At 41.9% G+C, this 17,536-nt stretch overlaps 1 protein-coding gene across 3 annotated transcripts in view; it reads right to left on the bottom strand.

Moving 5' to 3' along the window:
- TMEM245 (transmembrane protein 245) overlaps positions 1-17,536 on the bottom strand; it is an 80,005-nt gene extending 62,469 nt beyond the window's left edge. For 2 of the 3 annotated variants that reach the window (XM_072329132.1, XM_072329133.1), the window contains exons 1-5: positions 16,728-17,536; positions 9,171-9,288; positions 8,220-8,321; positions 7,144-7,251; positions 2,720-2,929 (exon numbers count right to left, since the gene is read on the bottom strand). In XM_072329132.1, the coding sequence (XP_072185233.1) occupies positions 2,720-2,929; positions 7,144-7,251; positions 8,220-8,321; positions 9,171-9,288; positions 16,728-17,321 (1,132 nt within the window). In that variant the 5' untranslated portion in view covers positions 17,322-17,536. The remainder of the gene's footprint in view (positions 1-2,719; positions 2,930-7,143; positions 7,252-8,219; positions 8,322-9,170; positions 9,289-16,727) is intronic. The other variant, XM_072329131.1, reaches the window with a different exon arrangement.

Below are 17,536 nucleotides of genomic sequence, written 5' to 3'. Positions count from 1 at the left end.
GAAAACATGCGTTTTGCTACCACAAATGGCTTTTCTCTAATATTCCTAATGTAGTTACACTGTACTTAGAAACGCTAGAAAAGTCTAGCATTACAGTTAAGGACATAAAAAACCAACACACAGGTATCTATTTACTTCCAATAAGGTACTGCCCAGAGGCTTCTATGTAAATCTTTTCCTAAGACATCTCTGCCCTCCTTTGCTTACTGAATATATACTCAAAACTAGTAAAGAATCACAAAAAAAAATGTGAAAGCAAAGAAAGAATGCTACATGCAAAACTCTCCTCAGAAGCCAATGGGCCCTTAACATCCTGATATTTTTGCTAAATTCTTTTTTATTCACCCTTTGTACTACAACTGATATTATCAGAGTATCAGTGAAAGCATGAGACTCACTAAAAACATTACACAATCCCGTATATCACATCTACTGCAATATTTGATACCGAACTCCCCATCACTAGATTCAAACACAGTTCTTAAAAAGAATTTTTTCCCCTCCAAATGAGATGCATTACTTACTGCCACACTTCCATACTATGACAATCCTCCCGTCCTGCGAAACACTCATTATGTTTCTACATGGAGATATCCAAAATTACTTCCATGGCCCCAAAGGCAAACTTTTAACACCCACGGTGCATTTATCAAGGTTCTACAAAAGCCTATTGTTTTGAAGTAACTCGGGTATATGAAGAGCTCACTCAATAATTCACTGAGATTTGATTTGCTTGCCTCTGGCACCATCATGTGGCAAACACAGGATTTAGTCTCTTAAATAATCTAGGAAGCTTTCTCATAGAGATCACAGGGTAAACAAACAGGGAAGAAGTGTCAGTGCTAGCCTAACTAACCTACTACAGCACCTAACTTGTAGGTTGAAGCTTTGTGTGACAGAATGCCACTGATGGTAATTAAACTGATGGCAAAACAGGGTAAGTTTGCATTTTACAAGAAGTGAACCAAACATTTGAAATGGAATTCTAAACTTTTACTATTGTTTAAATACAAACATTTAAACGGCATCTTCTAAAGTAACTGACTGTACGCTCTCTGCAAACGTGGTATCAAGTCATCCAATAGTCAATTACATGGCTGAAATTATATCAGGATAAAGAGTCAGGAGAAAAAGTGAAATATATATTTGACAGAACAAACAAGTGAAAGATCTTAAAGCAAGACAATACCAGGTCAACATCAGTGAACATCACTATACTGCCTTCTCACAACATTTTTGTTGTGACTGAGTTACATTCATTGTCCATGGCTAAGAAAAAGCACTGACTGCTCCGGTATTCCTCCTAAGACAGTAGGTCACAAACATTCTCAACATTTCTATTTTGGCTTGAGCTTATTGCTCAGGTAGCTGATTTAAACTTAGGGACAACCAACCACCATTGTCAGCCTAACTGCAGAATTATTGTGTCCATTCTTCCCTCCCAGCCAAGCAGTTATTTCCAATGATTACATCATTCTTGATATTTTCAGGAGACTGGAAAGCCTATAATGTCATTGTGTACCAGGTAGCAGAGTGGCCTCCATGGAAAGAAACCAGGAAAGAGTCTGAGATGGTTCCAGCCAGCTCCTCAGCAGGCCCACAGCAGAACACAGCTGAGCCCATCAGCCACATATGCTGCCTCCACGAAAGCGTTTTTAAGAAAGAGCAGAAAAAGCTAGAGAGGGAGAGGAGGAAGAACACAGAAGAGAACAGGGAGGAAATAAGCAAACAGGGAGGAGAAAGAAACAAAAAGGCCAGAGGAGCAGAAGTGTCCCATAAGGGAGCAGGCGCACCCAGAGGAATTGCAGTGCTAAAGTCATGCCTCCCCAGGGGCAACACAGCCTACGGATAAGCCCACACTGAAGAACAAGGAAAGAGTAAGCAGTTTTAGGATACTTTTGCTGCTTGCTGGAGCCCACCCACAAAACTTGGAAAAAGGGTAAACAGTATTAGATACACAAAAAATGGTGGAAGTTTAGAGAAAAGCCAAAAGAAATCTGGCAACTCACTTTGTTTACAGCAGGCCAGACCTATTTCTAGAGTTCCTATCTTCCCTACCTACCCCTCCAAGAAAGACAACTAGAGTGGCATTCAGCTTTTAAATTGCTTCTTCAGACAGCTATCAAATATTCCATTCTTTCTTGATATGTAGCAGAACAGATGCACAGACATCAAGTGACAAAGCCAATTAGCCTGAGAGCTAGAATTAGAATCAAATTTATCTTGTGATTCGTTCACAGAACCTAGCAACATATTTTTAGTGGAAATTAAAACAGATGCATGAGTTGTACTCCAACAGTGAATAACAGTGAAAAATGTTTTCTGTCAATATGTACAGAAACATGAAAGACAAGACATCAAGAGGAAGAAAAACAAACGTACTCCACACTGAAAGCATTCCTAAAATCTAAGGTGTGGCACTACATTATTCCAGGTAACGTACATAGTAACGACAGTCAACAGACAAAGCAATTCTACAATGACAGTTGTCCACTACTCAGTAACAGACAGCCCACATTTCATCCTATTTGAAACTACAGTTCATAGAAAACATTGATGCTTTTGAACTCTGAACACTTGAAAATAGAAAATCATTAAAAGGCTTTAAACTTAAAAACTCTATAAGCCTATAGATCTTTTCTTTTACTTCACTTTACACAAAGCCCACAGCTATCCAAAGTCATCATTTGAAAAACACGTATAGTAATTGTATTAATACCTGCAAAGGGCACTGGCAATAGCTGCACAATCCACAAATTTAGCCAGATCTGGACAATAACAATTGCCCACACAAGTGTAACGAAGTAAACGTCACTTGTTTTCTTTTTTTTAAGAAAAGAACCGATCTCAGGTCTTTGTCTGTTTCCGGAAGAGGAGGCAGAGGAGGAGAAAGATGAAGCTTGTGGAGGTGGAGCACCTTCTGTCGCACCTAAAACAAACAAAAGCAAAGAAGTGGAAGTTATCACATTAATCTTCACTGCAGAACAGAATATTGCTCCCTACAGCCAACTTATCCTGTTGTTGCCTTTTTCATTTCTTCGCAATTTCACTAAGTGACAGGGACAGCCTTGACACTGATCTGTGTCTTGAAAAGCTAGAATGGGGCTGCAATAAGCCTTCCCCCATCACACAACACCATGCCAGACAGTATGAGAAGGAACAGAGAAGAGATGCTACAGCCTCTATTAATTGAGAGCTAAATGTACTTTAGCAAATGACCACAAACTCTAGAAACCTCTGGAAAGCAGAAATTTTTGCCTTAAATCTTTTCAAGTACTCAAAAAGAAACTCAGATTTGCTCAAAACCCATTTAAACAGAAAAGAGCATAAGTGAAAGAGGAAGCTTATATCTTCTCAATACACTTTTTTGAATGCTCACATTACAAACACAGCACTCACTGTGATCCTGATTTGTCTAAAGCAAGCACAGGTTAGTAGATAGCAAACACTGTCATTCATTTATAAACCAGTAAAGATGAAGTTCAATTTGAAAATAAATGTGAGGTGAAAGGTTAAGAATGAAGTTGTTTAAGAATGAACAGCAAATAGTAACTTCAGGTAAAAATACTATATCCAACTCAAAGTTCTTGTAAATAGGACAACCTCTTTCTGAGAACACCAGTATCAGCTTTTACTGTACCCCCATGCTTGGACCCTTCAGGCAAAATGGGGAAGTTTCCCATGCAACATTATATAAAAACCATTTACTGCCGTAAAGGAAGAATGGGGATACAAGAAAACCTGAAAAGTCACTCCAAGCTAATGAAAAAAAGGTAATTTGCTGTGTCATACACAGCAGGTAAAAATGAAAACTGGATTTGTGTCACATCAACAGCAATCACTTCCCCCACATGAAGAAAAAGTGCTTTAGAAACTGTATTGCAATATGCTGCATACATTTAAAATTAAACAAACAATAACAAAAAAAAAGCCCACACACTTCACACATGCAATTCACACCCCACACACTTGATAAACACTCTTCTTTGGTTTTAGAAATCTGCACTGGTCTTCCTACAAGAAAGTGGAACTACTTTTAAAGCTTATAAGCATTTTGCAAGCTTGCTAATACCACAGAACAGATGTACTGATTCAACTAACTGACAGATACTGAAAGATAACAGAAACATCAGCTGGTTGAAGGTAACATATCTGGTGAATATTCCTAAAAGGGTTACAGGAGGCAGTCTGAAAGGAGCTCAGCAAGCAGCCAAACACAGCAGATGGCTCAGGTGGAGTGCTTCTTAGCAAATCCGCTCACGTTTCTAACAGGTGAAGGCCAGCTCTCTCATATATGAGCTACACTTTGGATAAAAAGACCCAAGATATAATTTTTCACAAGGGGGAAGCTCTCCTAAAAAGACAGGCAACATGTTACTGTCATAAGAATCACAGATCACAGAATGACCCAGGTTGGAACGGACCTCAAGGATCATGAAGCTCCAACCCCCTGCCTGGCAGGGCCACCAAACTTCCACGTATACTAGATCAGGTTGCCCAGGGCCCCATCCAACCTGGTCTTGACCACCTCGAGGTACAGGACATCCATGACATCCCTGGGCAGCCTGTTCCAGTACCTCACCACATATAGAAAGAGAGGTCTATCTTTGCCCTGTACCATGCAATTTAAAGAAGGAAAAAAAAAAAAGCACAACCAGATCAAGCTTGTAATACACTAAAGAAAGCAGTGTGTTCACAATCGAGAATTCTCCCCAACTATTCAACTTACTCAACACCTTTCTTTTTCCTCCAAAATTGCCATAATAAAAGTAAGAAGTAATGTGACAACAAGCAGAAACTCAAAGGGAAGACAATTCTAAAAGCCAAAATAAAAAACAAAGGAATTTAATTCAGAGAAGCCCTTGTCTCAAGATGAAAGTTATCTGATACTTTCTGCCCCAAAAGCACTTAGTACTGTCACTTCTGTGAAAGAAGAAAAGAATATTACCCCTTCCAGCAACGAAAAGTGTGCTGGGATGTATTTTTTCTATTAAAAAAAACTAAATAACAGCAACAATAATGTTGAATAATGCAAATTAAACTCAATCACCCTCTTACAGTTTATCACTTAGACTATGAACATATCACTTACTCTATGAACACAAGCAGATTGCACAGAATGCAAAACACATGTAGGAATAAGATGACAGGAAAAGAAAGAAGGCAGGGAGAAGAAAAAAAAAAGGCTACAAAATTGGAAATCCTAAGATACAACACCTTTTTCAGAATGCAGTTCTAAATGCTTTAAGCAAAACTGTACTGACACTGCCAACGACCTCATAGTATTCTTCCCATGCCAAACACACAGACTTCTTAGCATCAGAACAGCCATTCAGGTGACTACATCATAGATTCACAGAAAGACCTGGGTTGAAAAGGACCACAGTGATCATCCAGTTTCAACCCCCTGCTGTGTGCAGGGTCATCAACCAGCAGATCAGGCTGCCCAGAGCCACATCCAGCCTGGCCTTGAATGCCTCCAGGGATGGGGCATCCACAACCTCCTTGGGCAACCTGTTCCAGTGCTTCACCACCCTTTGGGTGGAAAAACTTCCTCCTAATCTCTAACCTAAACCTCCTTGTCTTACTTTAAAACCATTCCCCCTTGTCCCATCACCATCAACCCATGCAAACAGCCATTCCTCCTCCTGTTTATATGCTCCCTTCAAGTACTGGAAGGCCACAATGAGGTCTCCCTAGAGCCTTCTCTTCTACAGGCTAAACAAGCCCAGTTCCCACAACCTTTCTTCATAGGAGAAGTGCTCCAGCCCTCTGATCATCTTAGTGGCCTTCCCTCTGGACCCTTTCCAAGAAATTAAAACTAACGTGTAAGTTTAAAAAAAAAGAAAAAACAAAACCAAAAACAATAAAGAAAACCATAACCATTTACACTACAGAACTGTGGGAGACTGCCTCTTAACCGTATGTTCAAAGTCCAGGCAAAAAACACCACTCACTCCCAGAATTAAATATAAGAAAGAGAGATAAAAGAAGGCTGCCACACAATGCTCCATTCCCAAATTTCAGGATATGTCCACGGTGTTCTGTATTTATCTTCATTATAGTCTTGTACAATGTAGAAATGAGGATGAGAAAAGAGTAAGCTGTCTACAGTCATCCTTTTCATATTTAAAAAAACAAGTTTGTTTTCGAGTACAGTTTACACTGACATATTTAAAATTCGCAAGTGTTTGTTTCAACAAAACATTTCTGAAGAGATCAACTGTTTTTTATCCAACTGCTGAAGTAACTTTATAGTTTCACAACAGCCGCTCTTTAGACACTTTTAACACAGCGTGCTCAAGGGATTCTCTCTTGCACACTCAGTGTTTCCTCCTCTTCACAATTCCCTCATTACAGAGCATATAAGAACATCCTGTCTTCAAGTAGACCACTCAGACACAGCCAATTTCAAGTAGATGCTTTGGAAGCTTGTATTCTGTCAAGCTGAATGACCTGTTTCACAGGAAATTGATGAAACCTTTCAATTGTCAGGTTTCCATAATAGCTTATTTTTCAAGTATCCCACGCCATTCCATAAAGGCCTACTCAGAAAAAAAACGATGGTAAAGCTCAAAAACAGTGATGGATATCTGAACATCCTCTTTGCAAGACTTTGAAGCCATTTCTTATAGACTTCTGTTGTGGCAAGTGAAATATCACGACTCCAGCTACATTCTCAAGTAAACTCACTAAAGGAAAGACACACTTATCATGCCAGTCAAAAAAGAAAGCAAAGTTTCTTTGTCACTGTGATGTACAGAAATGTTATTCCTGTCTGTACCTGCTTGTACCTGCTGTACCTTAGTTATATCTTGTAACAGACAAGAAATCAAAGAGAAAAGTAAACAAAGCATATAAAATAATAAAGATGAGGAAAAAATGCCCTCACTTGGAAAATAAAATCTGCTAGTTAGCTTTTCCTACATGCACAAACAGACACATACTATAATCTGAAAACTGGTTTTTATATATTTCCTTCTTAGCATTTTCTTCAAAACAGAGAAATCACTTTGATAAAGTACAAATGTGCTATTTTGTTAGGAATGAAAAACAGAGGGCCTATTTTGAAATTTGTTCTTTATTCCCTCCAATTTCATGCCGTCAGAGCAAATTTAAATGTCTTACAGAGAATTCAGTCACCTGAGGGTTGTGAGGAACGTTCATTACTGGATTCATCTTCTGTCACGGAAATAGCCATGGCAATTGTTGAAGCGGCAATGGAAATCATCTGACCAGGAAGCTCTGCCCCTGTAAAATATATACGTATGTCATTTAAAAACAAAACAAAACAAAAAAGTCTTAAGATGCTTTATGTGTTTCTTGATAGCCACTGAAGTTGTCATATAAAACAAATTATACGGATAGATACCGGTAGTTTATAACATGTCTTGTCTATAGTCAATGTTATCAAACACAAATGAGTGCTATTAATTTCAGTACTACAATACAACTGGAAGCAAAACACAAAAGCAATTATTTACACTTCCCTTGCTAGTGAGCTGATACTGACAAAGTCATTTGCAGTTGCTGACAGTTCAGTTAATCTAAAAATCTCTACAGCAGATAGTCAATTTTACTAACCAAGATGATGACGACATTCAGGAAAACAATAAAAGCAAAACAGGAAAGAAATTTCCTAAAGTAGCCATGCAACATTATTAGATAGGAACAGATGACGTTTATTTATATCCAAAATTATTTGCAACAGGAGAAAATCATTTTTTCTTGGAGTCTAAACACAAACCGTAAAACATGCATTAACCAGAAACGATTAGATAGAGTAAGCTTGCTGGATGGAGTTGTCTCAGTTTCTCTCACACACAACATTACAGGAGCTACTAAACCCACACTGATCGTTTCTTTCTAAATTAGCCTTTGATTCCCTATTTCCTGAGCTTTCTTTATGCTTGAGGCTACATATAGGATTCTCCAACGTTTAATTATAGAAATATATTTTAAACTGTAGTTACAGGTGGATGGGGCTTGATAATGAGTCACTACTTTGCCACAAAAAGGAAACTATGCACTTCAAAGATTTTCTGTAAAGAACTGGAGATTCACTTCAGCACACATAAACCACTCTGAAATAAAAGTACTAAAATCTTAGAGTAAATTCTTCCAATTCACATGATACTGAATTCACAGTAATACAATCCAGATTCTTGACTTCCCTGATCCTCTGTCTCCATTACGGAAGAAACAGATCCATTTCTTACCAGAAGACTCCTCTCCATTCTGCTGCTCATGCAACATGCCTACAGTCATCAGAACAACTATAACCAGGAACACAGGAATTCTCCAGGAACCTGCGACAGAAGCTGAAAAATATGGTATTTTAGACAACCACAAAAATTAGAGTATTAATAATCACTACACTTAAGAAAACCAAGGTAAGCGCTCCACTACCAAAGAAAAATCTAGGCAGAAACTAAGTGTCATAAAACTAACATGACTCCTGCATTCCCATGGAAGAATAGGAAAAGCAGGTGAGCAAGTTTCTCTTTAACAAGCCAAGTTATTACCATTTCTATTGTCACTGATGACCCTAAACTATGCTGATAAAATTACATTAAGATACACATGAGGTAAAAACTTTTCAGAAATCAGAGGCAAGCCAAATTCCCTTTCCTAAATAATAATAATAATAATAATAATAATAATATGGATTTATTTTAGATCTCTAGAATGGTTATCAAGCAGTGCCTTCTTGGGTTTCAACTTTTCATGTACTATTTCCAGAAAATACATGACCACCAAACATAAAGTAATGCAAAATCACTATCTGCAGCTACAAACCTCAGTAAAGCACGCCTATGTGCTCATCATAATACCTGAAACTTGCTGCTGAAGCAAAGTAAATCACGGAATATGTTCTGAAATCCTTCATCATCATAGGTTTTTATTACTTGCATAACACTGTCACCATAAAGTCATATGATAATGTAATCTGATATTATTAAATATGTAAAATCAATTACTATAGTCTTACTTTCTACTATAATCTTATGTTTGCATTACAGATTACACAGACTACTGATAAATTTATTTGCTACTGTTGATACAGACTTGCTTAATGACTGCTGACACAGACGGTCTTTCTTGCTCCTAGTACTACTATTAAATCTATTTTACATACAGACACACTAGAAATATAATTTGTTACTCACCTAAGTGAAAGAGCAGCATGATCCAAACAGGGACAGAAACTGCTTTCAGGTAACGCTCGGTGCTTACATTCCATTTGAATGAAACCATCAGCAGGTAACCAACTACCAGTGTCCATATCTGTAAGAAAAAGACACGCAATTATGTACACATACACAGTACAGTTTTAACTGCGCGCACACACACCCCCATTGGTCTAGTGAGGAGTTTGATGTCAGGTTCCAATTCCGAAACACAGGCTTCTTAAAGAAGGATCAAGCACAGGACTTCAGCCTGCACACAAGAGGAGTGCAAAGCCGGTGCGAAGTGTAAGGAGATAAGGCCACACATGCCTTCGGCCTGACATCAGTACGATTTGAACATGAGGAGGAATACACTCTTTGCTTGACAGAAACCCTGAAGGAGGTTATCCAGCGGAGTCCAAGCACCTACTCTGGAACTACCAGGGAAAGATCTGTGTCTAAATGACATAGGGCCAGCAGCAGCACCAGTGAGGCCTTAGGAGACACAGAGCCAGCAGGGCACCAGCTAGTCCACCACAGCACAACTTGCCAGTTTCTGTGCTCCAGCTCAAAGGAATAAAGGATCTTTATACCAAAGACAGTCATTAGGAAGGACAATAAAAACAAAAATGCTGCTCGCCAGCAGCTTTCACTCACAGAAGTCATGACTTCAAAATAACTTGTCACATGGAATTTGATCAAAACTCATTCCACTGAAGCCATAAAATGGTTCTGCAGTAACAAATCGAGTACCATCATTCTGGTTATGCTGCTTGTAAAAAGCAGGTATAAATCTGTTTATCAGATTAACGACAAGAGAGAATTCTGTAATTAAATCTCGAGATGAAGAATTTAAACTTGAAAATGTAAAAAAAGCAGAACGCAGAAACCATAGATTTTTGCAGGAAATAGCCAATACGCAGTAGAAGAGGTGAAATAAGAAGGATTAAAACCTGTAAAACATTTCAATATATTTAATAAGAATGCACTATCTCATATGTATGAGGTGCTTCTGCCCCAAATTCAACACTCTGACTCCCTATCCACAACCAGTTAAGAAAACCTTTGAATTCCCATTCATAAATTCATAAACCCCAACAAAGCTTGAACAGAGCTGCTATTAACTGCATTTGCTGAATCAGACTTCACTGCCAAAGCTAAGAATGCACTGGCAGAGATAGAGAACAAGCAATTAGGCAGAACAGCAGAACACAAAGAAAGAGCATTCACCTCTATTCTGCTTTATGGCATGTAAGAAGCAGAGCCCCAGTGAAGGGGACTGCTCCAGCAAAGACTAAAGCCTAAAACTTATTACAAGTCCTAGGCATTAAGACTTAAAATAAATATGAAATCAGCTTTGGCCCACAGCAGCGTGATAAAGGCAATACAGGTTTCTAATCAAATTCATCCAGAAGTCATATTACAGCACGACTGCAAGAGAGAACTCAGTTCCAAGACAACACCCTTTTCCTTAACATCAGCCATACATCTGTGTGATGCATATTACATTGGAGACAATTTTTTTAACTTTCAGTGAAAAATTACCTGCAACGGACATGGTAAGTTCAATCAATTAGATCCTCCAATGAAAAATAAACAAAGAGTGGGAGGCTCTGGTTAACAGCCAGCAAACTAAAACATGCTCCATTGCCTTTAGCCATGCACGTAGCTGAACTAAGCTAGTGCACGTGGGTTTTGCTGTTGAATATTTACTCCTGTTCTGTTCATCAATGCTCATCTCTCAAAGCTCAGCAAATGACCCAAGTAGAAGCACCTCTAACTTCTATTGATTAGAGAGAAAGAGATTATTTTAGAATAAATCAGTCATTTTGTTTTAGAAATCAAACAGTAACAACCCCCAATGCCTGTAAACGAACCGTGCGGCCTTCTGGCTGGTTCAAGAGGTTTCACCTCAATGATACCGTGGTGAGATCAGCTCACCACCAGTTCACCTTACAGCAAAGCAACTCTCAAAACTCAGTAGTGCTTCCCTATGCTACACGGGATGTACTGAATGGGAACCGGAGTAGCCGCCTTCTAACAATTCACGGCTGAAAGCAGCTGACAGAGCGAATTAACTCACACTGACAAAGACCAGGATTTTATCCCTTTCTAACTTGGCAACAATTTGTTTCTGAGTTTTGGAATTTTCTGTTTATTTAACCCTCTAAGTGACTCCTACATAACTTTCCCCCTTTTCCTTCCCCGAATGGTCTCTAAACATTTTGGCTATAAGCACAGTGACAGCCTCTTTATTATTACATGACCACTGCAACAATTGTCTCCATGGAAATGAAGAATAAAAGACACTGTACTTTCACTGAAATTAAATTGAACTGTGGATACACAAGCCATGCTAACCCGCAATGCACACAGATGTGATTTATGCAGGTACAGTTAACCAGGTAACGCACACTCTACAGATACTGCAAAACACATTAGCTGCCGTTAACTGTTCATTAAACAGAAGTTATTCACAGATGCCTTTCGCCATCTACTCTACATTTTAAAAGCTTATTCAATCTCAATATTAACAACTCCCATATACGAGCTCTCTCTTACTCCTCAACTCTTTACAATAAACTCCACTTTTCATTTACACAGTGCATTCGTGGTACCAGCAGGTTAATCTTTAAGGCTTTACAACTGAGTTCACTTAATACTTCACTGCTAGCGAAAGCAGTGCTTCCCTTCTTTCTTACTGATGGACATGTAGGAGAGGAACACCTCTCCTACACACCATACAATTATCATTTGCTTTCAAAATCAAATCGTAAATCAACAGGACAGGGGGATGTTTCCAAGCAAGCTGTCTCAAGCATATAAATACCTAGGTCTCATACAAATCCCTATAAGAACAGGGAATTTCATCATTTTAGGCTTTTGCAATCAGCAGCAGTCATCCCACACATACAGAGCCTTCTCAGGCACTCCATGCTTGTTTCGCAAGCTTTAAAGCAGCCGCCTGGACGCCTACCTGTGTGACGTGGTGTAGGGAGCCTGCTTTGGCAGGGGGGCTGGACTCGATGATCTCTAGAGGTCCCTTCCAACCCCTACAATTCTGTGATTACGCCAGATGACGGTAGCAGACGAAGAGATCTTGTGACGTGATTTCTAACCTCTGCCTTCTCACTAGCAAAGGAACGAGGAGCGATGGCAAAAGCTGAGCAGAAAAGTACGTTCTTAAGAACTGAATCCATGTAAGGCCTTACACGCATGAGTAAAAGCCAACTCTTTGCCATGACAAACATGTTTTCTTTATCTAATTGAAAATGTTTTTCTAACTGAGAAAATAGATAACAAGGTAAGCGAGGAATTGCAGACCCAGTTTTTTTTTTATCCCAGTTTTCAGAATCGAAATTAATTTTACAAAGCTTTTCTGTTTCTTCCACAGTACACAAGACCTCACAACACGCAGTTAAGCAGAACGAAGAAAGCATCACAGGCCTTCGGTTCAGAGGGAGTTTCTGTCCAGCAGACACAAAGACCAAAAAACGTAACCAAACCAAATTCCCGCACAGGGAATGCTACCAACCACTTAAGAGCAAACTCATCCTCCCCTTCGCTAAGGAAACCTTCGTTACTGAGAATTCCATTTGACAGGAGTGAAAATGAGTACAAAAAATGCACTCACATGCAAACTTCTCAGATTAGGGGACTCAAAGGTGGATTTGGATGATGTTTAGATGTCCCTTTCAAACCAAACCATTCTACGACAACAATGGATATTTTAAATATCACCTAAGTAAGTAAGTGACGTTGTGATTTCTTCTAATAAAGTGCAAGTAATTGTACACAAGTTATTCCTTGTACTACCCTCACGGGAATAGAAACCTGCACCACTTCTGCTTCTAGAACCCGCCAGTTACAATATATAACCATTTAAATGCCTTGGATTTCAACATGCCGTGACCACTAAACCGGATGAAGCAGAAGCCTGGTGCTCAGCAAGATTCCAGCTTTCTGAAGCCACTCAATTAGGAACTTACAATTGGAATTCAGAGTCAGGCAGGAACTAACCTTCAAAATCAATACCGTCACGCACGAGTTAAAAGCATTTACTGTGTCTTCTGCAACATTTCCTGTGCCATGAATGTAAGGAAATCCATTAGACTAAGATACAGAAACCTGCAGCGATGGGTGCTAACACTTCCCTCCTACAGTTCACATTTCCTATTTCAATGGGAAAATTACTTACGAGAACCTTTGTTAAAAAAAAGCTATTCAGGATTTGAAGTTCTCCAGACAGAGTGTTTCATGATGCCATTTTAACCAAAGATGGATCTTTAATTTACCTTAACTTCTTCCTCTTCTTGTTTTATTCCACAGAGCACAGCTGAAGTTTTATTGGTCAGTTTCATACTAACGCTCCTTTCAGAAGTGGAAAAAAAAACCCAAACAATATCATGTTCAAATAATAAATAGCAAAAAATATCCATCTTTACATGGCATTCATCATTAGGCTCAAGACTTGCGTCACCTTTAAACCCAGAGTTGCACTTTGTGCACGTAAATCTAAATAGACTAATATGGCTTTTCAGGATAGGTGAGTCCTGGAAGGTTCTCCCAGAGCTGAGGTGGGTGTGGAAGGGAGAAGGTGGAAAACACTACAAACAACACCTAGTCTTTTCCTGCCCCTCTCCATCCTGTTTTAAACAGGACACGTGGTTTCTACAAAATCATCTCTACCGAGTTGTGACAACAAACCTGAACTGTGGTTTTGGTAGCACGCGTTTACAGTCAGTTCCTGACTGCGTGATTTACAAGTTGTGACACCAAAACAGCAAAAGGACCGTTACGAACAGCGAAAAGAACACTTCAACAATCAGAACTGCATTCTTCTCATCTATAGTTATGCCAACATGATAGTCTGACTTAACCCTTTCCTTTGCTAAAAGAGAAATTGCCCAGTAGGTGAACTCTGCAAAATATAGAGGCTTTTGCTTCTCCACGAGTGATCCCCAACAGCACTACAGAAGCAGAACATTATAGACGCCTGCATCTCCCAACGTTTGTCAGGTAGCACATTTGAGTATTTCAGACTGCAAGGGATGCCTTAAGGACTGCTGACACCTAGTGCCGGCACAATGGTGTTAGCCCTGGTGGATGTCTTTGGTAGTTCCCTGAAAGGGAGAATTACACAGTTGACAGACCAAGACATAAAGCACCTTTTTAAGCAATATTCCATCCAACGTACTGGTCACAGAAAACTGTATTTCCAGATCTGCCTAACGCTGCAGCTAGGAAAGGACCAATTCAGTCCTGTTACTGCATGCTACCAGCATAAAATGAGCAGTACCTAGTACATTCAGATGCAGCTCAGCTAACAGGTTCTGAGGCCTACAGTTCATACTGTAGACAAGACATGTTTCTGAACTTCATCAATAACTTACAACAAAACACGGATGAAAGATCAGCCATAGGAGAAAGACCTGGACAGCCCTGTAACCAAATTCACTCTGGAGAATCCTGCCCTTTATTACCACATTGGATTGAATTTACTCAGAAGATGAACTTCAGAGTCAGTGTAGAATGGCTGTATAATTCATTTCATCTGCTGGGATGTCTATAGAAAACAAACCATTTCCTAAATAAACACCAGCATTTGACTCCTAGAGAAAAAATAAACAAACAGAACCACCTGAACATGCTGCAACTGCAGAACATCACGATAAAGTAACTTGAATTGCTGACAGAAAGCAGAAAAAATTCCTGTACCTTCATACAGAGCTGGATACAAGATCCCTCTCGCAAAACTACAGCGGGCACAACAGTCCAAGATTAGGATTCCCTAGGTACAATGCTTTATCTTCTTTAGGCTTTTACTAAATTATTTATACATTATGTTCCTGGCAAATAAAAGTGTTTCCTACCGGATAAGGGGAAAAAAAAAACCTATTTATTCTCTATTTATTTGTTGCATACTGAAATATTTCTAAACATGGAAATCTGGATTGGTTTAGTAGGCTGCTAAAATTAAGGACAAAAAAAATGAGATGAACATCCCTTTTGCTTATCACAGAGTATCTACTAACAAATTCTGGTGCACTGTAATATAAAGGAAGAACCATTCATATCCCAGAGAACAACGGAGCAAACGATTTGCAACATGCAGAATTCCAGTGTAGGCTATACACATGCAAACACGGGCCTGCATCACCTTTAAGCATACACATGAATTCTAAGCAGGCCATACACATGCAAACACGGGCCTGCAATTCAACACGGAAATGGAGCAGCTTTTAAACGCTTAACTGAAATCAAGGCAGACGAAGCTCAGGGCTCCTCAGCAGCACGGATAAAATTAAGTTACTTTGCTGCAGCTTTGAGATCATACAAGTGATGGAGAGGAAAAGTCTATGAAACTGGAATAGGAAAACACTATGCAATGTATAGGAGATGCCTGGCTGAGCAGAGGACATTCACAGAAGGGACTGCCAAGGTTTCTTCTTGTATAGTGTCTCAGGAAGAGAATCGGGCAGCGTCACACCTCCATGAACAGTGACTCCAGCACCTCCCCAGGCAGCCTGTCCCAATGCCTCACCACTCTTTCAGCAAATGAATGTTTCCTAATTACCCAACTTGAACCTCCTCTGGCGCAACTTAAAGCCTTCACCTTGAGTCCCAGCACAAGCTCACTAGCTACAGGTTTGCTTAAGGAAGACCAACCTTAGCTCTTCTGACATTAGCCCCGCATCCCAAGGCTTGGGATGAAAGGCTTATTAGCCTCCCAAGGAACTTGAGGCTGAAAGTTCTGAGAACTTTCTTTCTTTATCCCAATTAGAATCTTATAGTACTTCGTCAAACAGAAAGGTCACTTCAGAAACACCAGAATAAAGTAGAAGAATCAGACACAGCTGAACAAGCCTGCGGTGAGCAAGTACAGCCATGGGGTAGTGCACTTCAGCCACAGTTACTTAACATCTTCTGGTAGCTTTCTACACACCAGCCATCATTACAGCGTGATTAACCAAGTCCAAATAAGGGACTGGACTTAGCCAAGCCACGCAGCCTAGCAACAACACATCTACATAAGACGTTCTCCAACCCAGAGGGAAGCCTGAAGCTTAGCAAGGTAATGGCACAGCAACTAAACAAAACTTCCAGTCAGTACCGACGAGTCACGCTCGTGTCCCCCCACCGCTTTGCTGCAGGTAAATAGAAACGCTGGTAACTTGTCTCTTCGTAAAAAGAGAACGCCTGCCTGTCCTGCCTACTCAGTCTTAACCGTACAAGTATGTAAGAACTAAACGCATCTCCCCGACACTTCCCAGCACACGACGATCCTTCGGAGCAGAAAGCCACGCACATCCCTCCCTACCATTTTCACACACCCTCCAGCCCATCCTTTCTACAGCAGTAACGCACTGGCGCAACCAGCTCAAACCACCCGGCGGGACACCTGGGAGCACAAGCGCCCGGCCGGCCCCATCGCGCTTCCACCGCCCGCCTTACGGTCCCCGCGACCTCCGCCGCGCAACAAGTGAGATGGCGCCGGGCCGCGCCCAGCCCCGCTGCCGCCCCTTCCTCCCTCCTTCCCCCCGGCCCCGCACTCACCCACTGGCTGCTGAAGTAGTCCAGCCCCTGGCAGATGAAGCGGGCGGCCTGGGCCAGCAGCACCTGCACGCCCAGCGAGCTGCCCAGGCAGTACAGCCCGTAGAGCAGCGGCCCGCCGGCGCCCAGCAGCAGCAGGAGCCGCCGCCGCCGCAGCACCTGCTCGCCCAGCGCCTCCACGCCGTAGTTGGCGAAGCAGAGGGGCAGCAGCAGCGCGGCCAGCAGCACGGGCGTGCGGGAGCGCTGGAGGCGGCCCAACCAGCGGCGGCCCAGCGCCGTCAGCGAGCTCTTGAAGGGGTGCAGGAAGGTGCCGCACAGCACGGCCCACAGCAGCGGCCGCAGGAAGGCCTCCAAGATGAAGTAGACCAGCACGGCGGCTCCGCAGCACAGCCCCGCGAACAGCAGCGCGCCCGTGTTGTAGAAGGCCTGCTTGATCGGCTTCTCCAGCCGCGGCAGCGACATCCCCGCCGCCCCGGCCGGGCCGCCCAGCGGCAACCGCGGTACGGCCGCCGGCGCGCCCTCCGCCCCGCCGGGGGAGCCGCCCGGCCGCCGCCCCTCCGCCGGTGGGGCCGCCGCGGACTCTCCGCCGTCAGCCATGGCGCCCGCCCCGCGGCTCCGCTCCGGCCGCCGGTGCCAGGGGGCGAGGCCGCCGCGGGAGGCGAGGGCGCGGCGAGGCGGCGGGGCCTCTAGTGCCGCCGCGCGGCTTCGGGCCCGGGCGGGGAAGGGAGTTGCCGGCGGGGAAGGGTGCCGGGAAATGTAGTTTTCCTCCGGCGGAGCCCGCGGCCGCGCCCCCCCGAAACGCGGCCTGACGG

This window comes from Excalfactoria chinensis, chromosome 2 (assembly GCF_039878825.1).
Source record: "Excalfactoria chinensis isolate bCotChi1 chromosome 2, bCotChi1.hap2, whole genome shotgun sequence".
NCBI classification, from domain to species: Eukaryota; Metazoa; Chordata; class Aves; order Galliformes; family Phasianidae; genus Excalfactoria; species Excalfactoria chinensis.
The sequence above is the reverse complement of the archived record's forward strand: the minus strand, read 5'-3'. Positions and strand labels throughout refer to the sequence as shown.